This window comes from Aquarana catesbeiana, linkage group LG02, assembly GCF_042186555.1.
Source record: "Aquarana catesbeiana isolate 2022-GZ linkage group LG02, ASM4218655v1, whole genome shotgun sequence".
NCBI classification, from domain to species: Eukaryota; Metazoa; Chordata; class Amphibia; order Anura; family Ranidae; genus Aquarana; species Aquarana catesbeiana.
In genome coordinates, this window is record NC_133325.1 from 395,668,783 (window position 1) to 395,682,677 (window position 13,895).

The 13,895-nt window shown below is 40.0% G+C and overlaps 1 protein-coding gene across 4 annotated transcripts in view; it reads left to right on the forward strand.

Annotated features, from left to right (window-relative positions):
* BCAS3 (BCAS3 microtubule associated cell migration factor) overlaps positions 1 to 13,895 on the forward strand; it is a 1,663,284-nt gene that overhangs the window by 239,484 nt on the left and 1,409,905 nt on the right. For all 4 annotated transcript variants that reach the window (XM_073615250.1, XM_073615251.1, XM_073615252.1 and 1 more), the window contains exon 9: positions 11,531 to 11,607. In XM_073615250.1, coding sequence (XP_073471351.1) covers positions 11,531 to 11,607 — 77 coding nt within the window. The remainder of the gene's footprint in view (positions 1 to 11,530; positions 11,608 to 13,895) is intronic.

A 13,895-nucleotide genomic window follows, 5' to 3' on the forward strand; every position in this document is an offset into this window, starting at 1 on the left:
ACAGGTCACTGTAAGCCTTCCCCTTTATAAAGGTATATATTTAAATGGCTGGCAGCTGGAATCCTATTCCAGGGACACTCGTTCCAATGTGCAGTAATCCTCATATATAAGATAACATCAGAGAACTAACATAGTGCTGAATTGTTTAAAAGTCAATACTTTAATAAAAACTTTAAAAACTAAACCCACATTTTAGGGGGGCCTACACACCCTGATTGTGTCAAGTGTAATGCCTAGGTGCACTAGAGGAAGTACACCCTAAAAAATACCTCTGAAAGGAATTCAGAAGTATCAGGTTAGGTCTATTCAGTTTAATTTAAATGCACAGTGACTTGGCTTGGGATCTGACCTTTCCTTTTGAACAAGCCGGTTACCTGGCTTTCATACTGCCCCTTTAATTATTTGATCATGAAACAAATATGCAGACACGGATTCCTGACTTTTTCTGACACTTTTGATCTCAGTACTTCTTTCAGGTCAGTATTTTAGCTAATGGGTTACCTTAACAGCCAGACAACCAGCATTTTCAAAGGAATATCAGCAGTGGCAGCTCTTCTTTCATGGCAAGTTTAATTTTAATTCAGGAATTTCTTCACACAGTAAAATTCCACATTATGTCATGATCAGTTCATCTGATTAAAACTTCCCAAATATTTTTTACACCCTGGTACACACTACAGTTTTTTTTTTTTGTGCAACCCTAAGGGTTGCACAAAAAAAGACTGACCGCTTATGGATGTGTGATGAGACATATGGTGCTGGAATTATTTACTTATTATCTGTAGGTAGGAAACACTTTTAGATGAAAAAGTTGGAAAAAAGTTGAAAAAAAATTACTGAAGGTCCGCTTTAACTAGTAAGGGCATTTTGCATAGGTAGGATAGAGGAGGCAGAATTTTTAGGAATAATTCTAATTTACCCTTGTTGTTCATGTTAAGTGGACAAGGAAAGTAACAATGAAAACCCAGCTTAACCACTTAAGGACCGAGCCTCTTTTTTAGATGTGTTGTTTACAAATTAAAAACCTTTTTTTTTTGCCAGAAAATTACTTAGAACCCACAAACATTACACATTTTTTTTCTAACACCCTAGAGAATAAAATGGAGGTTGTTGCAATACTTTCTGTCACACTGTATTTGCGCAGCGGTCTTGCAAGCGCACTTTTTTTTGAAAAAATACACTTTTTTGAATTAAAAAATAAGACAACAGTAAAGTTAGCCCAATTTCTTTTTATATTGTGAAAGATAATGTTACGCTGAGTAAATTGATACCCAACATGCCATGCTTCAAAATTGCGCCCGCTTGTGGAATGGCAACAAACTTTTACCCTTAAAAATCTCCATAGGCGACTTTAAAAAATTCTACAGGTTGAATGTTTTGAGTTACAGAGGAGGTCTAGGGCTAGAATTATTGCTCTCTGCCGATCTCGGCGATACCTCACGTGTGATTTAAACACCGTTTTCATATGCAGGCGCTACTCACGTATGCGTTCGCTTCTGCACATGAGCTTGGCGGGATGGGGCGTGTTTAATTATTTATTTATTTTTTTCTTATTTATTTTACCTTTTTCTTTTTTTACACTGTTTTTAATTTTTTTTTTAAACAAGTGTCACTTTTATTCCTATTACAAGGAATGTAAATATCCCTTGTAATAGAAAAAAAGCATGACAGGACCTCTTAAATATGAGACCTGGGGTCAAAAAGAACTCAGATCTCATATTTAGACTAAAATGCAATAAAAAAATAAATAAAATTTGTCATTTACAAAAATTATTTAAAAAAAAATGGCCCTTTAAGAGCTATGGGCGGAAGTGACGTTTTGACGTCGCTTCCGCCCTGCAATGTCATGGGGATGGGTGGGGGCCATCTTCCCCTCACTCGTCTCCATGCCCAGCCAGACAGAGGACCCGATCATCTCTGCCGCTGCCGACAGCTCCGGATGCGGCGGGAGAGGGGGCCCTCTCCCGCCACCGATAAAAGTAATCCTCCGGCGAATCCGCCGCAGAGACCACTTTTATCTTGTAGCGGACCGCCGGCCAAACAAGAAGATACTGGGGTTATGGCAGCTAGCTGCTGCCATAACAACGATATTCCTCCTCAAAGTAAGGACGTATATTGGCGTGCGGCGGTTCATAAGGGGTTAATTGTACTACTGGACAGGGCAGCACTCCAGAACCCTTTGTTGTATGCTGGAATGTATTAGGGCTCATGCACAAGGTTGTATTGAGGCATATAGCACAAAATTTGGTCATATTTCGGCACCCGGGAGAAAAAGTTGTTGCGTAAAGTTGACTGTTCAAATGGACTACATGATACAGCTGTACACAGGGACAGCCGCACCTTGTAATTTATTTGTACAGGTATCTATACCCAACATCCGTTGGCTTGGGTGCCAAAATACGACCATATTTTACATTTTGCAGTCCAATACTCCCATGTTCATGAGTCCTTGCTAACAGTTAGCAAAAATATGTCTGGGTGGATATGTGCCACTTCTGGGTGCCCTGCTGCCCTACATCAGTCTGTTTTGTTTATGTAGAAATCCAGCCCTGCTTGTCAGTCTGAAAACAAGCAGATATACACATTATCAATTTTTCTCAAAGCTGTCTGAGTCTGAGACTGCAGCATTTTTCACCTTATTTTGCAGTACTTCAGTACTGTATGAGCCATCTTTAGCGATGCATTGGCACTTTTTGGAGCTGTTTTGTTGGAGTACAAGCGACAGGTCACATTTTCCATTATTACCTAGAGCTGTATTAACATTATAACCTCAAAGCAAATAGGAAATGACAAAGGAAATGGAGACAGAGGGGTTGATTCATCAAGCTCCATATCATGGGAGTTACTACCGGAACAGTCACATTAACTGAACTTGATCAATTTTCCCCAGGAGAATAATAAAACCATGAGGACAGCATTTTTTTCTATATTGAGCGAGCATCCAAGATCTAAATTTGTAAATGTGATAACTGCCAAACTGTTCTGTTGCACAAAACAGGAAATGTAAACCTTACACAAAATGTAAGAACACCTAATGTGAAAATACATAAATATAAATCACTTTGGAAATTATGCCTCTTCCTTAACAATTATTCATCCTGCATGGCGGATGAAAACGTTCAAGATATAAAAGACTTTTACATACTTCATCATAGGCACAAGGATGAAGAGGCATGTCTCATATTTAACAACATGCACCAACCAAGTTTGTGGGAAAAAAAACATTTGTGTTCTAGATGTAAACTAAAGTCGGCAGTACAAGATACAGTCTTCTTTAAAGGGTAACTCCACTTTCCTGGGAAAAAAAAAAGAAAAGAAAGAAAAAATAATATAGCACATATAATTGTGACACTAATCATATTGTAATTGAATTTTATTAAAATTTAGCTTTCCTTTTCAATCTACAGCCACTGTAGATTTCTGAGAATGCATTGCAATATGGCTACCTGGATTTGTTCTGTACAGAGTGTGTACTGACCAATTGGCTCACCAATTTTCCCGGAAGTCTGCCTAAGATACAGTAGGTGGATGAAAAGACAACACATCAAATATACAGAACCACCTAATGATAACACTCCATGTGATAAACTCAAAAAATAAAGTGAAACTGTGACCAAACGTTCATTGTGTAAAGAACTTTTCTGTGAATCTGGTGTTTTTCACCAATCACCTCTAGTGCCCCTTCACCATCCAAACTATGCGCTCACCTCTTATACAGACCCTCCACAGGTCACTGTAATACCCTGTATACAAGTACATATTTGGGGGGCACACCCTACAATGCGTTTAAATTCAAGATGGTGCTGCTATAAGTCCTACAAACAGTACAAAATATTTTACAGCGCACACATACAAGAATGACATTTACTGCAGGGCTAGTTAAAAACACCTGAACATATTCAAAAAATACGGGGGTTTGGTCACACTATATGGTCATATAGTGCTAAGCCCACTTACTGCGACAAAGTACCCCGAATTAGTGGGTCCTACTCTAGTAAAAGAATGAAAGATCCTTTGTCTCAACCATGGGAGCTAAACCCCTCTATGTGGGAGAACTGAAGGGGATACATCCTAAACACTGGTGGCCACTAAATAAGAGGTAATGAGGAGGGGGAGGGGTGCTCCAGCCCAAAAAAAACCTGGTCAGGGTCTGTTCCAATATACAAGTACATATTTGGGGGGCACACCCTACAATGCGTTTAAATTCAAGATGGTGCTGCTATAAGACCTACAAACAGTACAAAATATTTTACAGCGCACACATACAAGAATGACATTTCCTGCAAGGCTAGTTAAAAACACCTGAACATATTCAAAAAATACAGGGGTTTGGTCACACGATATGGTCATATAGTGCTAAGCCCACTTACTGCGACAAAGTACCCCGAATTAGTGGGTCCTACGCTAGTAATAGAATGGAAGATCCTTTGTCTCAACCATGGGAGCTGAACTCCTTTTATGTAGTGCGCTGTAAAATATTTTGTAATGCCCTGTACACACGAGCGGAATGTCAGACAAAAAAAGTCAGACGGAAGCTTTTCATCATTTATTCCGATCGTGTGTGTGCCTCATTGGACTTATTTTTTTTTGAAAATTCTGATGGACCTAGAAATGGAACATGTTCTAAATCTTTCCGACGGAACCAATTCCTAACGGGAAAACCGCTCGTCTGTATGCTGTTCCGACGGACCAAAAAACGACGCTTGCTCTGAAGCAAGTACGAGATGGAAGCTATTGGCTACTGGCTATTGAACTCCCTTTTTCTAGTCCTGTCGAAAGTGCTGTACGTCACCGCGTTCTGGACGGTCGGACTTTGGTTGGACTTTGGGTTGACCGTGTGTAGGCGCTTGAATGGAATTCGGTTGGAGTTCCGTTGGAGAAACCTTCGGAGTTTATTCCGACGGCTAAACCTTTCGTCTGTACACGGCATAAGCCTTCTACTTTATAAGGGTATATATTTCAATGGCTGACAGCTGGAATCCTATTCCAGGGACTCTCGTTCCAATGTGCAGTAATCCTCATATATAAGGTGCTCATAAAATCAGAGAACTAACATAGTGCTGAATTGTTTAAAAGCCAATACTTTAATAAAAACTTTAAAAACTAAACTCACATTTTAGGGGGGGGGGGGGGGGCTACACACCTGATTGTGTCAAGTGTAATGCCTAGGTGCACTAGAGGAAGTGTACCCTAAAAAATAGCTCTGAAAGGAATTCGGAAGTATCAGGTTAGTTCTATTCAGTTTTGTGGGGAAAAAAAAAGAAAAGAAAGAAAAAATAGTATAGCACATATATTGTGACACTAATCATATTGTAATTGAATGTTATTAAAAATTACCTTTCCTTCTCAATCTGCAGCCACTGTAGATTTCTGAGAATGCACTGCAATATGGCTACCTGGATTTGTTCTGTACAGAGTGTGTACTGACCACTCACCAGAAACATAATTTCCTGCTTGTGTGATTGGCTCACTGATTTTCCCAGAAGTCTGCCTAAGATACAAGTCAGATTTCAGGCATCCCCTGCAACAAAAATGTCATTTTTGGAGAGATACTTTCAATAGGAACACGTCTAAAGGGATGCAGGCCCAGCAGATTTCCTCATTAGTGCCCTGCAGCTGCACACCTGACAGTTAATTATGAAACCACTCCCATTAGACCCACTCAGTACAGAGGCACAGACAAACACACATGGATTTATTCAGAATAACAAAAGGTAGGAATCTGCAACAAAGGTTCTTATAATCCTTGCAATGTACATAGATTACACAGAGGGGAATGTTTTTTTCTCAACAAAAGTGGAGTTACGCTTTAAATTTGACAACATCTAGTATGGGGGTCTACTTAAAGTGTATGCAAACACAAATAATAAAGTAGATAAAAGAAACCACGGGGGAAGACTGTGGACTGTCTTTTAGTGGGAGGAAAATAGGTTTTTTAAAACCACAGTGTGAATAAATTGTCATGCACAAAAAAACAATAGCATATAAAACTAAAGATCAGACATAGCCCAAAGTGACTAAAGGAGTCTGGGGGGAAGTGTACCCACCAAAAATAGAATGAGTGGGTAGTCAGAAATATTGGAGTGTAGAGTACATAATAAGGAATAAAAACAGTCCTCTGGAAATTAAACACTGGAAGTGCTGCTGCTGATTAGGCTGCATGGGGGAGAGCTGCAATCTGTGTGGAACTAGACAAAAGAAAAAAGAGCGTGCATATCTCATAGTGCAGTACCGTGAAAAAGATTTAATAATGAAAAACAATCAAATATTACACTCCCAAACAATGAGTGGGGGTGCGGTGGGAATCCAGATACTGGAGCTGATGTAAAGTCCATGTTAGGGAGAAGTGATTGATGCTGCTGGAGATTCCGATGCTGCAGGAAGAGATGACAGGAGCTGCCGGGATCCAGGAACCATCCAGAAAAACACCTGTAGCACACTGCAATGCTCTCCTGGTAACAGGGACGCATTTCAAAGCAATTCAGCTTCTTTATCAATCTGTCAAAACTGTCTAACTACCTGCTATAAATAAGACCAACCCAGTAGGGGGAGGGCGGGCCTAACCTCACACCTGCGGTGAGCACAGGTGAAGAAAAAGGCTTGCAGCTGCCATTAAAGTGGTTGTAAAAGCACAAGATTTCATGCTATGCATGAAGGTAAAAAGCCTTTTGTGTGCAGCAGCCCCCCCCCAATTTTTACCTGAGCCACCTCTCGATTTAGTGATTTCCACGAGAGCCTTGCCTCTCTATGGGGACTCGCACTCCTGTTTGGCTTTTTGGGGCAGCGGGAGCCATTGGCTCCTGCTGCTGTCAATCCCAGGCAATGAGCCGAACAGGAGACGGACGGGGTGGGGTCGAGCTGCGGCTTCATGTGGAAATGGACACACACAGCTGCGTCTTGAGAGCATGCCTGATTAAGTGCCCCCAGAGCAAGCTGCTTGCTCTGGGTGCACCCGGCAGGAGGGAGGGACCAGGAGCACCGGCGTAGGACCCGAGAAGGGGAGGCTCTGGGCTGCTCTGTGCAAAACCACTGCACAGAGCAGGTAAGTATCACATGTTTGTTATTTTATTTATTTTTTAAAACAAGACTTTAATTCCGCTTTAATCCCAGTAGGGGCATAAAAAATTGTATATATGTAATTCAATAAAAACAGATACACATTTATGTAAACAAGATATATCACATTAAAAACAGTACGGCTACAATCACCTCTAATAAAAACAGTAAAAATACTATAACAGTAGTCGGCAACCAACATTTGTTTTAAATACATATCATATTTAGATGACAGATGATCACTGGGAAATTACATCTTTTTCCACCCCTCTCCCTGAATATTGTGGGGGGTGGGGAGTTAGATAATTGCAACATTGTTTCTTCCCAAGGGGAGTAAACACTAACCCGATGGCAGATGTTTGAGTAAACACATGTAAAATGGGTAAATACAAAATGAAAATTATATATATTAAAAAGAAAGATTTTTTATATATAATAGTTTAAGAGACCTTATCAATGATCAATTTGATCAACATGTGTTTATAGAAATGGATAGATAAAAAAATAAATGAACGCTATAATAGATCTTGGAAGTACATCTATATAGAAGTACATGCAGTGGGGACGGAAAGTATTCAGACCCGCTTAATTTTTTCACTCTTTGTTATATTGAAGCCATTTGCTAAAATCATTTAAGTTCTTTTTTTTCCTCATTAATGTACACACAGCACCCCATATTGACAGAAAAACACAGAATTGTTGACATTTTTGCAGATTTATTAAAAAAGAAAAACTGAAATATCACATGCTCAGTATTTAGTAGAAGCACCCTTTTGATCTAATACAGCCATGAGTCTCTTTTGGAAAGATGCAACAAGTTTTTCACACCTGGATTTGGGGATCCTCTCCCATTCCTCCTTGCAGATCCTCTCCAGTTCTGTCAGGTTGGATGGTAAACATTGGTGGACAGCCATTTTTAGGTCTCTCCAGAGATGCTCAATTTTGTTTACGTCAGGGCTTTGGCTGGGCCATTCAAGAACAGTCACGGAGTTGTTATGAAGCCACTCCTTCGTTATTTTAGCTGTGTGCTTAGGGTCATTGTCTTGTTGAAAGGTAAACCTTCGGCCCAGTCTGAGGTCCTGAGCACTCTGGAGAAGGTTTTCATCCAGGATATCCCTGTACTTGGCTACATTCATCTTTTCCGCGATTGCAATCAGTCGTCCTGTCCCTGCAGCTGAAAAACACCCCCACAGCATGATGCTGCCACAGGTGATGAGCAGTGCCTTGTTTTCTCCACACATACCGCTTAGAATTAAGGCCAAAAAGTTCTATCTTGGTCTTATCAGACCAGAGAATATTATTTCTCACCATCTTGGAGTCCTTCAGGTGTTTTTTAGCAAACTCATAGTATTACATAGTATTACATAGTTAGTAAGGTTGAATAAAGACACCAGTCCAGTTCAACCTGAGTGAGTGTGGGTGCATGTCTACAATTATCCCTATTTATTTAAGGTACTCATATAGCGCTGTCAATTTACGCAGAACTCCACACATACATCACACACTCACATTGGTCCCTACCCTCAAAACCCTACTCCATGCGGGCTTTCATGTGTCTTGCACTGAGGAAAGGCTTCCGTCGGGCCATTCTGCCATAAAGCCCTGACTGGTGAAGGGCTGCAGTGATGGTTGACTTTCTACAACTTTCTCCCATCTCCCGACTGCATCTCTAGAGCTCAGCCACAGTGATCTTTGGGTTCTTCTTTACCTCTCTCACCAAGGCTCTTCTCCCCCGATAGCTCAGTTTGGCCGAACGGCCAGCTCTAGGAAGGGTTCTGGTCGTCCCAAACGTCTTCCATTTAAGGATTATGGAGGCCACTCTGCTCTTAGGAACCTTAAGTGCAGCAGAATTTTTTTTGTAACCTTGGCCAGATCTGTGCCTTGCCACAATTCTGTCTCTGAGCTCTTCAGGCAGTTCCTTTGACCTCATGATTCTCATTTGCTCTGACATGCACTGTGAGCTGTAAGGTCTTATACAGACAGGTGTGTGGCTTTCCTAATCAAGTCCAATCAGTATAATCAAACACAGCTGGACTCACATGAAGGTGTAGAACCATCTCAAGGATGATCAGAAGAAATGGACAGCACCTGAGTTAAATATGAGTGTCACAGCAAAGGGTCTGAATACTTAGGACCATGTGATATTTCAGTTTTTCTTTTTTTAATAAATCTGCAAAAATGTCAACAATTCTGTGTTTTTCTGTCAATATGGGGTGCTGTGTGTACATTAATGAGGAAAAAAATGAACTTAAATGATTTTAGCAAATGGCTGCAATATAACAAAGAGTGAAAAATGTAAGCGGGTCTGAATACTTTCCGTCCCCACTGTATATGTATACAGGGGCAAAACAGGAAAATAGGTGTCAGCATTATTTGATGGAATGCATAAATAAAAATATAAATAATAATAAATAAAAGGGAACCTGACCTTAGCTTTAGGAGATGGAAGTATTTCATTATATGTAGCAACCGACTTGGAATTCTTACTGTCTGAAGGGCCTTGATGTTTGGAAGGGATGATGCCCATCCAACCTTGAGAGTTCACACCTAGAGGTCTAGAGTGGGACCGATTATGTTCCAGTGTTGGATTGGTTGGGAGGAAATGTTCTGCCACACATAAATATCCAATAATATTTACTTTTGATTGGCATTTTATAAGAAAAATGTATTAACTGAATTATCTGGGGGAAAAGGGCAGCACAATGGCTAAGTGGTTAGCACTTCCACTTTGCAGCACTAGAGTCGTCAGTTTGAATCTCAACCAAGACACTACTGGCACAAAGTTTACATGTTCTCCCTGTGCCTGTGTGGGTTCCCTGGCTACTCCGGTTTCCTCCCACACTCCAAAGACATGCTCTAGGTTAATTGGATCCTGTCTAAATTGGTCCTAGTATGTGTGTGTATGAATGTGAGTTAGGGACCTTAGATTGTAAGCTCCTTGAGGGCAGGGACTGATGTGAATTTACAATATACTGTATATATGAAGTGCTGCATAAATTGACAATGCTATATAAGTACCTGTAGCAAAAAAATAAATAAAATAGGTACTAAAATGTTTACAAATAGCCAAATATAATAGTAATATTTAAATTGTAATCCAAATGCATTTCATGGTTGCTTAACTCAACCATTTAAATCCGTAATGTCAAACTGGTGTTATATGTGATGCATGTAGCCCTTTTGCACCTTTTATCTAGCCCCTGGTGGTTTAGAGATTAAACAAAGCAAACATTAAGTTACACCTCCATATATAATTTTGCAGCTAAATACTTCAACAAAATACTTTCTGGTATTGAATTTTTTAAGTTGCAATCTTACTATAATGTTAAAGTGGTATCAAACCCAAAAGCAAAAATATATTATATTGCAGCTTACCAATTCTTAGATGTCATGGCTGCATTCAATTTCTTTTTAGCCTTTCTTGCCTTTATTTTCATTTGGTGTCCTAGCCAGTGTTGTTTTTCAACAGAACAAGCTCTCCTACCAATGTAGCAGTCGCAGTGTTGAGACAAACTGTTTACCAGTGACAGGGGTGCTTACAATGATCAACCATTATTTGTTCATGTAAAACATTTACCCCCCCCCCCCCCCCAAAAAAAAAAAAAAAAAAAAAAAAAAACTTGCTCTAACTGCTTGTGTAACTGCAGGGTAAGCAAGAGTTTGGCTTAAATGTAATAGTGTATCTAATGTAAATCTGCTAGTACATCTAACGCCCCCCTCCCTCCCCCAGACTGACAATGCTGCAGTTCAAAGGTGTCCCTTTGCTCCTTCATCCAGAGTGAGGGGCACTCTTAGTGCAGGGGGTGTATTACTAGCCAGATCACCAGGTAAAGACAGAGGGTAAAAAGCCTTAAAAAAGAAAACTAATGCAGCTACCACAACTAATGGCTGGTAAGCTGTCATATATTACATTTTTGGTTTTGGGTTTATACTTTAAGTTACAAAGTAGTATAATATTTTTCAGGAATTGCGTAGGTGCAGTCCTCAGTAGACATAATGCCGTCTGCTGTGGCATAATGCCTACTTCATTATGCCACAGTAAGCATAATGCAGCTATCTTGAAGATTGTGTTCTCTGAATTCGGCCCTCTATTTCATCTGAGTTTTAAAAATACATAATTATAATGTACAAGATTAGGATACACCTATTAGATTGTAAGCTCTTCTGAGCAGGGCCCTCTTAATCCTCTTGTATTTTATTGCATTGTAACTGTATTGTCTCCTTTTATATTGTAAAGTGCTGCGAAAACTGTTGGCGCTATATAAATCCTGTATTATAATAATAATAATAATAATAATAATATAATTTCTGTTTGTTTGTAGTAGAATATTGTCTGTTGTCACAGTAGCAGCTAGGATTGTATATATGTATGCTACCAATATGCAAACCTTTGTTTCTTATTTGAAGATACTGAATGGTTTTATACATATGGAGAGTAATGGTTGTTTCTAACACCTGCACTTTTTACTTACAGGGTACTGGTGGTAGTTCTACAAGAGAAGATTGCTGCTTTCGATAGCTGTACATTCACAAAGAAGTTCTTTGTAACAAGTAAGCATACTGAATTTGTAGAATAAACATTTAAAATGATAGCAGCACAGTATCTAAAAAATGTTTTCAGAGCCATTGTGTAATGCTTTTGTTTGTTTCCATTGATTATGTTCATTACTAAAATAAGAAAAACAAGCATTGTTATAGTCATGTAAATATGAAGTATTATATATAAATATTTTAAAAATATATACATTCCGCAAATTAAGTTCTATTCTGCATTTCATATAACCTGCCAGACCACTTCATATGGCTTTCCTCAAAAAGCCTGTTTACAGAGCTCAGTAGCTCATACTCAATTACATGTATAGCTCAATATGTCAGTGGAGTGACTAATCTTCCCCCTTGTTGTTCTGTACAGACTTTAAATTAGAGAGAAACTATCTACTATGCTTTTTTTTCTTTTACGGTTCATTTTTTGGAAGTGTACCATGACCTTTAGGGTTACAAAACACACGTTTAAGTCCTGTGCATAAAGGCAGCAGTATGCCCTGTAAATACAGGCAACAGTATGTAAAAGAGCAATGTACACCAGGCTTTTAAAAAATATTTGCAAGCAGTTTTATTGAAACTTTTAAAGTACACTTGAGTTTCAGTATTGGGAAGTTAAACAAAGCTCTTAATGGAAGTGCTGACAGTAGGGCCAGATTTAGACCCGGTGCACTTCAGGTTCTGGGGGCTCCCCATACACAGAGTTGGTTTACATTCTCAATGACAATCACACATTTTTAAAATTGTGACAGTGTGAGGCTCTGTCACTGTGGAAATGGTCAGGAAAAGTATACAGGGTTTGCATGTTTGCTGAGTACAGGGCTACAAAATGCTAACTCTGAGTGGGGGAAACTGCTTTTGCAGATTTCTCTGGATTTTGGTGTTTTTGGATGGAATGCCATAGTTTGGAGATTTCAAAGTGCATTGGGAGGGAAGAAATCCCCAACCCAGTGTCTTCATTTTGTGGAAGACCAGCAGGGGGTGTGCCCAGGTGCACAGAGCTCTTATAATGATGGTCTGGTGAGAGTTGCAGGTAGAGTAGGAGTAGGAGTTGGAGTTGCAGTGGCTACTGTGTGGAGACAGACCCTTCTCAGCAGAGCTGGAGGTGCCTTTCAGAGACTGCATCCCTTGTGTGGGAGACTTCCTGCCAAAAGACTAAGAAAACCAGGCTTGGGAGACTAGGAGAGGGTCTGGGAAGCCGAGAAAACGGAGGCGGTTAGCGGGTCCAGGTGGGCTGGAGAAAGTCTGGAGGCCTTTGAGAGAGTGAGTAAACCTAGGGGGGCTGGAGAATCTTGTTGAAGCCAGGAGTAAGCCCGTGCAGCCAGGTACTGCAAACTGAGGCTAAGTGAGCCAGGAAAAGCCAGTGTACTAGCAGCAGTCGTGCTGCCAAAGTATAGCTTGGTGATTTGGCATTTTGTATTTCTTTACTGTCTTTATTTTTGCTGGAAAAGAACCCCTGCGTGGGCAATCTGTTTATGTCAAACTTTTGCCTTATTTTTGCTTTTTTAATAAAAGTGGGCTACCAGGCCCTTAAATAAAAGACTGACGTGAACTTACTTGGAAAACGTATCTACCACTACAGCTAGACATCTCCCAAATGACAAATGTCATTCTGAGGTCATGCATGCACACACACACAGGCAGTTCTAGCGCTCTATGTGTGGTTCGCTTGAGCTGCCAAAATTTGTTTTTAAAAACGATACAATATGCCAGTCCAGAGTAAAATCTTTTATAGATAATGGCCAGCAAAATATTACTTTTGAAGATACATTTAATAAAAGAAAGCAATTTTTATATTATTTTATTTAATTTGTTATATTATTCTTGTATGTAGAAGGGCCCCTTCTGTCAGGGGGCCCAGGGCAGTTGCCACTTTTGCCCCCTTATAAATCTCGCACTGGCTGACAGCCACATTAAACATGCTTCTTGCAGACTTCAGCAAGTTTTCAACAAGAAAAGACAGTCTCTTCCAGCGCTCAGAGGTCTTCTATGCTAAAGAGCAACAAGGGCATCAGTATTCCAAGATTAGGTGGATGCTGCCCTCTTCAGATGGGGTAATCCGGTAGAAATTACGAAAACAAAGCAAAATGGAAGGCGCACACACCTAGTGCATTACCAATGGCATTTATTGAATAATAAAAAGAGTAAAAAATGGGTACTCAAAGTGCAACTCTCAAATGAGCCATAAAAACCACACAGTATGGGATAGTGCAGACACAATTGCTGTATCACATCAAGGGGTAAAAGCTGACACATTTTTGGGGGCGCACCCCCTTCCTCAGAGCTAAGCTTTTACC